At 42.2% G+C, this 10,000-nt stretch overlaps 1 protein-coding gene across 1 annotated transcript in view; it reads left to right on the forward strand.

Annotated features, from left to right (window-relative positions):
• ntrk3a (neurotrophic tyrosine kinase, receptor, type 3a) overlaps window positions 1-10,000 on the forward strand; it is a 183,645-nt gene that overhangs the window by 29,920 nt on the left and 143,725 nt on the right. The window contains exon 2 of the mRNA XM_012818359.3: window positions 9,099-9,173. Coding sequence (XP_012673813.1) covers window positions 9,099-9,173 — 75 coding nt within the window. The remainder of the gene's footprint in view (window positions 1-9,098; window positions 9,174-10,000) is intronic.

The following is a 10,000-nucleotide window of genomic DNA, read 5'->3' on the forward strand; positions in this document are numbered from 1 at the left end:
TATATGAATATGTGTAATACTTTTCCTGTTCTTTGTATGTGTGAGTCTGTGTGTGTAGGCGTCCCTTTGAACGTAAGAAATGGAGATAGAGGACTAAGGTTAGAATGGAATGAAATGAATATCTACTTGGAATCCTGCGCACTCCTGTGTTCTCTTGGTTCTAATGCTGTGTTGTGGGAGAATTGAGGGGGAGTGAATTTGGTGTTTTATGATTGTGTGTGTGTTTGTGTGTGTGTGTGTGTAGGAAGGCAAGCTCACTGCTAAGAGGGAGTAGAAAGAAAAAGGAGAGATGGCTCTTATATTTGCAAGGTTGTTATGTCATTTGTCAGATTCCCTGAAGGCTGTTGAAAATGCAGCTTACCCATTCCACACACACACACACACGCACACACACACACACACTTGTTACAATTTGGCTAAGTATTGTAACAAGAAATGGAGCTGTTGGATTAAATGTTGCAAGAAAGTAGCAATGTTCAAGATAAATTGGAAAAATGGAGCAGAAACAACAGCAGCTAGAAGCTCAACAAGGGCTGCTAAACGGTCAATGTCTCAGACTCAGCTGAGCTCCCTAACGGACATGTGGTCCTTTAAAGTGGATGGGGCTTGGTGTGCCTAAAGAAAGGAGCCCTAGTTCAGCTAATATAACCTTGTACACTTGCCCTCCTCTGGGTGAACAGATAAAGTGAACATGGCAGTTAAGGTAAATATAATAAGGGAAACCTAAAACAACACTAAATACACTGATGTTTTATGAGAGGTGTGAAATGTTAGGGTCACTCTGGCGGGGCACTGGGCAAGTCAAACGTTGTTTTGGTTGCAAACCTATTATAGAGAACATAGTCACATAGACACACACACACACACACACACACACAAAAACACACACACACACACACACACACACACACACACACACACACACACACACACATATTCACACACACACACACACACACACACAGACTAGGACACACACACACACACACACCTACATACACATACACATACACATACACATACACATACACATACACACACATACACACACACGCACATACAAACACACACATACACAAAGACATGTACTGTACTGCAGAAAGCTGAGAAGAGATGCATCTCCCGCAATGACACAGAGATGAAGGAGCTGCCACTAGTACTTAGAGTTCACAGATGGTTTCATACAGACACACACGCATATACACACACGCATATACACACACACACAGAAACACACAATTTCTGGGCCATAGCCCATTACACTTGCGCTGGCAGTCAGAGGAAGTTGGACATGGTGGGTTAAAGTTCACCCATTTTCTTGTTTTTTGTTGCATAATTAATTGCTAATGAGGCTGCTAATGTTTGATAAATGTCTCTCTCATACTGGTATGGTAGCAGTTGTTAAAGAGCATGAAGGACAAGCTGTTTTTACACTCTGACCAGACCAGACAGGTCATTCTTCTATATCCAGTCCAAGACTGAGGACACTAAAGAGGCTCTCTTCTTTCTTCCTGTCTTTCGTTTATTCATACTTCCATTCCTTTAATCAGTCAATTAGTCATCCTTTTACTGTAATTAGTCAGTTACTCCCCAGAGATGAGTTAAACACACTTAACTACAGACACTCGCACATTATTGTAATACTAACAACGTGTTGACACACAACACAGAGCAGGGTTTTCATTTGTGCAGACCATACATAAAGACACACACACACACACACACACACACACACACACACACACTTACACATACATTGACGTACAGACAGATGCATAAAGCAGATATTTTGTGTGGACCATTGGCTCTCACTTTGAATAAAACATTTCCCTCCGCTCTCTGTTTTCAAAACATTGACTGCATTCTCTTCCGCTCGACGGCTCCATGAACACCTTTGGAACATTCATGGATGTTCAGTCTCTGGTGACGCAAACCCAGTGCAGCAGGTTTCTCTCCGGCTGTTCTTTATTTATTCCCTCCGCCGTTTACCTCAGTGTTCAGGTTCACTGGTTTCCAGTGTGTCACATTTCAGGATTCCGTCACGGTCGGCCCGACGCAGGTTCACACAAACACACACACACACACAACTCTCTCTCTCTCTCTCTCCGTCTCGCTCACACACCGATGCACACCTGCCTTGCACACATGTGTCCAATAATGCACAGTAATTCATGCGATTGTGTTCACGCAAGCACGCACAAGGCACATCTGCAGAAGAATACCAGATGGAAATACTCTATCTGGATAGTCCATCTTACAGTAATAGTCCAGCTTGAACACAGCTGTATTTGTATTGATCTCATGGAAGTGTACATATGTACACGCACAAACACACAAACACACACTTCTTTTTTGGACTATGCTGTTAGTGTACTGTTAGTGGTCTATGCAGATTGATTTAGATTGTATCTGCTGCTTGCCTATGAGATTATGCAATAAGGATATGTTTATATTTATCATGCAATAGTTTATTTTCTTCTGACTTTCATTTAAAAGGAGAGTGAATATAGAGATTGTAAGCCAGAGATTGAATGGAAGGAGAAATGGAGAGAGAGAGAGAGAGAGAGAGAGAGAGAGAGGAGATGGGGATGGTGAGTTGATATGATGGGGCCAATAACACAGTTGGGACTCCCTGAAGTTTTTTTTTTTTAAATCATTGGGAGACTTAGTGTGTTAAAAGAAAGAGGTAAATAAGTGTTAAGGCTCTCTGGGGACTACAGAGAGAGTGTGCATCCGCTGATGGACAGGATAGACTGTGGGTGTGAGTGTGAGTGTGTTTGATTGTGTGTGGGTGTGAGTGTGCATTTGCATGTTAACTGATGGGGTGTGTGTGTGTGTGTGTGTGTGTGTGTGTGTGTGTGTGTGTGTGTGTGTGTGTGTGTGTGTGTGTGTGTGTGTGTGTGTGTGTGTGTGTGTGTGTGAATGTGTGTGTTTGTCTGCTTTAGCATTCCGAGAGGTGATCCGGCTGAGATCTGTGTGTGATATTCCACTGCTGTGGTGTAGCTCTGGGGACCAGCACTACCACTTGTTTAATTAAGGGTGCAGCATGTCGTTTCACATGCCTCTAGACATACAACAGTGTCAGTATGTAGTGTATTGTTGTATACATTAACACACATATTGCCTCTATCTTATCGAAGTGTTTGTGCCGCTTGTATTCTCTGACTTTATTACGTGTAGAGATGAATGAGATGGATGAATTTCACCATTGTTGTAGTGCTTGTAGGATCCTATTTTTGACGCTTTGCCCTCCCTGGGAGAGTTGCCCAGCTGATCCTTTGCACAGGCTGCAGATCTCGTGGGGGTGTTTGCACATAGGATATGAGCACTCAGTCCAATAACGGCAGGCACAGCAGAGAGCCATAGCAGGGCCCGCAGAACTGCGGAACACACTCCCAGCTGTCAGGCGGTATCGCTGCAGATCTGTTACATAAAGGGGCATATTCACTCTCATCTCGCTCTCCCTCTGTGTGTGTGTGTGTGTGTGTGTGTGTGTGTGTGTGTGTGTGTGTGTGTGTGTGTATGTATATCTATGTGCTCATACACATACCACAATATAAGAATATATATCCTCCATGGCTTGCGTGGGTTTAATGATGCATTATAATGCACTTGAAGTAAAGCATTTGTGTGTGTTGATGAGGTTGAGCATGTACATTTGCATGTACTTTTAGTCCACAAGAAGCGAAGCAGACCCAGAGAGCGTTGTGTTGGAAGCACTGATTCTGTCTCTCTGTGTGTGTGTGTGTGTGTGTGTGTGTGTGTGTGTGTGTGTGTGTGTGTGTGTGTGTGAGTGTGTATTAGGGCTGTCAAAATTGCTCAAAAATGACGTTCGAATATTCGCTTTAAAAAAACACATATATTCGAACATATTCGAATTTCTGGTTGCGCATTAGGCACGTCAATAACAGGACAAATTAATACAACGAGACATAACTACTTGTATAGGTAATTTATTTAGGTTTAAACATATTTAACAACATATTACCTACACAAAAATAAGTAAATTAACTAATGGCCAAGACCGCAGAGCTTGGCCTCTCGCTCGCACGCACTCTTTCTTTCTCCCTCTCTCTGCCTCTCCCGCAGCGTTGCGCTCTCTGCGCATAGCGGTTTAAATGAACGACAACAAGGGATACAGTACCTCGGTTCCAGTGCTTCACAGAACTCCCTGAAGCCTATCCCATCCACCACACTGATCGGCCTCATGTCCTTGTATATGAACGAAATCAAGTTTTGCGTGCAGGCCTCCTGTCGTGCCGCAGGCAACGAACTTGTGACGGACGGCGCAAAATATGTATCCAGACGTGGCTGTTTCGCTGAAGTTCCACATATTATGCAATATTCACTTGGAAGCACATTTTGGAGATGTAGCCTCAAGTTGCTAGTTGTTGAATGGTAAGCTAACGCTAGCTTACATAGCTTACACACTACTTTATCTGTAGGCTCAACAAGTTTACAATCAACTGCCCAAAATCCGAAATATTTCCAGTCATCACTCTTTAGATTTTTGGGGGTTACAATCACTTTCTCTGCTGCGGTCAAGCAGGGTTCTGCACTTTCTGCCATCTTCCACCAAGTCAACTGTCAGCAGTGAGGCAACTTGTTGAGCCTACAGCTAAAGTAGTGTGTAAGCTAGAGTTAGGCATGGGCGTCGCCACAATATAACTTGGGGGGGTCACGTCCCCCTCACTTTTAAAAATAAGTCGTTTGGACCCCCCCACATTTGCCATCAAAATATTAGTGCATGACTGGTCTACTAGTCCAGCGTTCTTTCCATTGCTTCACAATCAAAGCTGTTCCACTTTATCAGTAGGGGGAATATCCATAGCAATAGAAATACACTCCGCGTTTTCCTGCACATACAGCCTCATCGCCGCGTTTTCCTGGTTTCCTACACATAGCCTCATCACGCACGGAGATTCAACTCCCATACTCTTTGATCGAAGTTTCGCGCTAGCAGCTAGCACTTGGTTTCAGACATCCACTGTTCCACAGACGAGATGGACATAAGGAGGGTTTTTTTTCGAGGAAGAGGAAAGTAAGTCAGAGTTGCCCAAGTTTTCCCTTTAGTGGCCAAAGCACCCTTATGAGACATTCTCTGGCTATAATAGTATTAAGTCACAAAGATCCTTCTGCAAACATTATGATTATAGCTAGATAAGCAAGCTATTTACCTACAACTAGCACTAGGCAATACCATACTTTATTTACCCAATCCAAGTGGAACAGCATTTGTTGATTTCTTAATCTGGGTCTGAAATATGTTGTGCTTTTGGCCGTGTTCAGACCTAGGCGTCTGTTTCGGGCAGAAAGCGATGACCAGGATGTTTTTTTCAAGTAGCTACAAAAAAAATGAAGGTGGTTTTTTTTATTGCCATAACAACCGTGAGCTAATCTGGAGTTAACGTCAGCTAACATGCTAGTTTTTCTAACGACTTTTTAAATCCTCCTTTTAAATATGTTGCTCTCATTAAATGGAGAATAAACTCCCAAAGTTGTCAGTGTCAATCCTCTGTGTATTACACCAAAACATTATTCTGGCTATCACCAGACCAAACTCAATCTTATTTAAGATTGCAGATCGGCCTGGGCAGGGCCGGCTCTAGCCCTTTGGTTGCCCTAGGCGAGATTGAGTTTTGCGCCCCCCCCCCCCCCCCCCCCCCAACAATACTTAACATCACTTTACTTTGCATAGCAGTTTTTTCACCCACTTATAATTCTACTATTCTACATTGCAGTTCAACAATAAATGTTACATGGACAACAAACACCAGAATAGTTTCAGAACATTTTCTTTTTTATTATTTTTAATAATTTATTACACACTCAAAGTTTTGATTAAATTAACTCCATAAACTGTGCAAAACCATAAACTGTGCAAAACACTCTTAAGTACCTGTAAGGACATTTAAGCAAATTATGACCCTCTATACCCTAACTATACCCTCTACAAACAAAAGTGCTTTTATGGATACTGTACGTACCACTACAAAATATCTCAAATACCTCACTACAATTCTTCCAGTCATTTAGGCCACTACTAATGAGGTGGTAATTTTTCTGTGAAAAGAGCTTGCAGCAGAAGCAATACAGAGTATTGTTTTTCCTTGAATATATAAGCCAGCTTCTCTTGATTTTCTCCCCATTTACTAATTTCCTGTAGAAGTGGTTGTGGTGGCAGCTTCTCCCATCATCTCTTTTTGGAAATGTAAAGTCTGGACTGGTCTGGTATGGTCCTCTGCAAACTAACTCTGTCCTTACCGGATCACAGAGGGCTGGCCAGTCAGCAGGATCTATAGGTTCTCCCTGGATATCAGGAATTGTGGAGGGTGAGGTGTCTGCAGGCGGCAGTGTAGTTTCACTGGTGCCCTGAGTGCTTGATGTGGTCCTGGATGTTCCTTCACCTTCACCTGTATTCAAGCATATTGTATAGCCAGACAAGCAGTGTTTAATATAATAAGTGAAATTATCATGAATGTGGTTGAACTTCTTTAAGAAAACAAGCTATTGTATTTAATACATGCTAACATGTTTCTATTGTACTTTAAAGTATGGATGTGGCTTGAATAAATACTATTAAATAGACTCACCTGATGCAGGCTGTGTGTTCCTGGCCTGTGTGTTACTGGCCCCTTGAGTACTACTGGATGTCCCTTCTCCTGAAGCTGTATTTAAACACAGAGTTCATCCATGCTGTTCGTTACACAATTGCATTTGGTCATTTCTATCATCCCACCACATAGTTACATTGTACAAATACATTTTATCTGACCATGTAACTTGTAGTAGATAAATTAAAATTAATGCCACAAGGCTAAATAATACTAGGCTACTGATTACAATTAGTAGTATTAATGTGATGTGATTATGAAAGTAATAATTGCTAATAATAATAACAATAACAAAAACAGCAACAGTAGTACTATCTAGTTGTGTAGGCTACTTACAAAGTTCAGAGGGAGGCGAATCAGGCGTCCTTTCTCCAGCAGGTGCCGGCATCTGCAAAAATTGCCTGAGTGCATCTGGCCAATTTAAAACAAAAATAAACAAAACATGTAGTATATTCCTGGGGAGGAACTGTACAGAAGGGTGAACAACACTACCACTATCTCCAAAATGGTTAATGTGTGTGTATGCACCTGCTAGTTGTGAATTCACTAAACAGAACTTATGCCATTTATAATGAATGTAGACAACCACTGTACTTTCAATAACTAGCATACGTTATCCAGATACTGGTCTTTTGACATTTACATCCATGTAGGTTATCAGTGAAGTTACGTTTGCTAGTAATAGCCTACGTAGCAAATTAGCAAAGTAACAGTCGCTAGCTAGCTATAGCTAGCCTAAGTGACAGCAATGAAACGTCCAATATTAGGTGATGCACAACAATACTACATTTGTTTCGTTTGACACCTTAATGGCTGAGATGAGAAGACTTACCCTTTATACTTGGATTTCTTTTCCTCTTCTTCCTTTCTTCGTTTTCGTCCCTGTGCTCCAGGTGGTTTAGACCGCTTCATTTTTGCGAATGTCACTCTCATCCCACCCTGGCAGTGTGCAGGAGCCCTCACGTAACTAACGTAACGTAACTAAACGCAACCGCCCCCCCCCCCACAATTAGGAAATGATCGACAATAATCATCAATTCAATCTAAAAATCAGGTTGACAAGTAAACGTGTGGCTGAAGGGGCGCCCTAGGATGATCATGATTAATAAACATGTTTTAATTTGCTTGTTATTCTAACTATGATTAATGGGAAGTAGGTCCAAGGGCGACACTAGGGCGCCCCCAACCCATTTGTCGCCCTAGGCAGTCGCCTAGTTCGCCTATAGCAATCGCTGGGCCTGGGTTTACCCAGTCTACCAGAACATAATAGTAGTCAGTAATTGCAGACCATGCCGACTCCAAGGAAAAACAATGAAAGAGAGAGATACTTTTCTATCTAAAAAACATGGTAAATGCACCAGAATGCGGGAAATTGCATTTACATCTTTCAAAATTTCCGGGGGGAAAACCCCCAGACCCCCCGCCAAAATATGTCCCCCCCACTCTCAAAATGCTGCTGACGCCCTTGGTTAGGTAACCATTCAACAACTAGCAACTTGAGGCTACATCTCCAAAATGTGGAGATGTAGCCTCAAGTTGCTAGTTGTTGAATGATGGTAAGCTAACTCCAGCTTACATAGCTTATACACTACTTTAGCTGTAGGCTCAACAAGTTTACCATCAACTGCCCAAAATCCGAAATATTTCCATTCATCACTCTTTAGATTTTTGGGGGTTACAATCACTTTCTGCGGTCAAGCTGGATTCTGCACTTTCTGCATCTCGGAAGTCAACTGTAAGCAGTGACTCTGCCAGACAGTGCGACTCCTGTGACCTGTCCCTGATCTCAGGCGCGCGCCCACCCGCATAGCAGACAGTGCTGCCGCTGTTTTTTTTTTGTTTTTTTTACATTCGAATATTAATTTTCACATTCGAAATGCTATTTTTAACAACTATTCGAATATATATTTGAATTTAGAATATTCGTTGACAGCCCTAGTGTGTATGTGTTTGTGTGTGTCTGTGTGTGTGAGTGAGTGATACTATGAGATATATGCTGTCCATAACTGATGTCTTCACTGACGTCTTGTTAGTTCACTGATCTTGTTAGTGTGTGTATTGATGTGTGTGTACACACATGTGTGTGTGTATGTGATGCTGTCTGTGTACATTATACTGCATATGAGATTCTGTGTACACTGGGATAGCATGATTTACACAGAAGCAGTGTGTGGTTGGTAACAGCATGTTTGAGACAGTGCAGACACACCATACATAAACATTTAAGGCCTGAGCCGAAGGAGTCATGCAGTGTCAAAGATAACCACTTTCTCACATGGCCAGATGATAGCTAAAACAAAGCTGTAAAAACCTCAAATCCACTCATCAAATCCTCACTCCTTACTTTAAGCCTGAGCCTCATCCTGAAATAACACTGGCATCTCCATCAGAAGGAAAGGGTGTGTGTTATGACGCTGATGTTATGGTGTGTGTTATGGCATGTGTGTGTAATCTTTCCCTCTCCGTCTCCCCTCTCTCTTGCAGAAACATAGAGGGCTGGTCAGGGCTGCAGGGGCTGGGAGAAGTGGACATGGAGCTCTACACTGGACTGCGGAGCCTGTAAGTATGATTCATACCCCCCCCCCCCCCACACACACCCACACGCCCACACACCCACTCTCACAGAAACACACACACAGTCCCCTCCACAATAATGGGCAGCCCTGGTAAAGATGATTAAAAAGGGTTATAAGAAATGCACCTTTTGGTGAATTAGCCTAATCTCACACTGATGAAATTGAGAAAATTCCAGCCTTTATCTGAAGTAAATTTATCAAGAAATCAAGGAAAAAAAGTATTGGCCATGGCACAAGCTTGATTTAGGAGCTATTTTTGTTATTCTGTGTGTTATTTGCCAATGAGGGACTGTTTTCACTGAATACATTTACTTCATTTAAAGGTTGGATTTTTTCTCATTATTTCAGCGTGAGACTAAGCTAATACACCTATGAAGGGGAATTAATTTAAACCCCTTTTACTCATTTTTACCAGGGGAGCCAATTATTGTGGAGGGGACTGTATATGCGTTTTCTCTCTCTCTCTCTCTCTCTTTCTCTCACACACACACACACACACACACACACACACACACACACACACACACACACACACAGATCTAGTCTTAACAGGAGAGGATAGACGTTCTTCATCCAATAAAACATATGATAGTGTTCATGAATGTGAATATGCACCACATGCTTTCTACAGAAGATGTTTGAACATCTGGTGTCTAAGTGTTTCTCTTATGTGTGATCATGTGTGTGTGTGTGTGTGGATGCATACACTACATGCACATTTACCTTTGCATGTGTGTGGACTTTGTGCCTTTGTGTTCCCCTGTGTCTCCGTAATGTCTCAGATTTTGGGTGAATGCTCGTGTAAAGGAG

This window comes from Clupea harengus, chromosome 3, assembly GCF_900700415.2.
Source record: "Clupea harengus chromosome 3, Ch_v2.0.2, whole genome shotgun sequence".
In the NCBI taxonomy this organism is placed as follows: Eukaryota; Metazoa; Chordata; class Actinopteri; order Clupeiformes; family Clupeidae; genus Clupea; species Clupea harengus.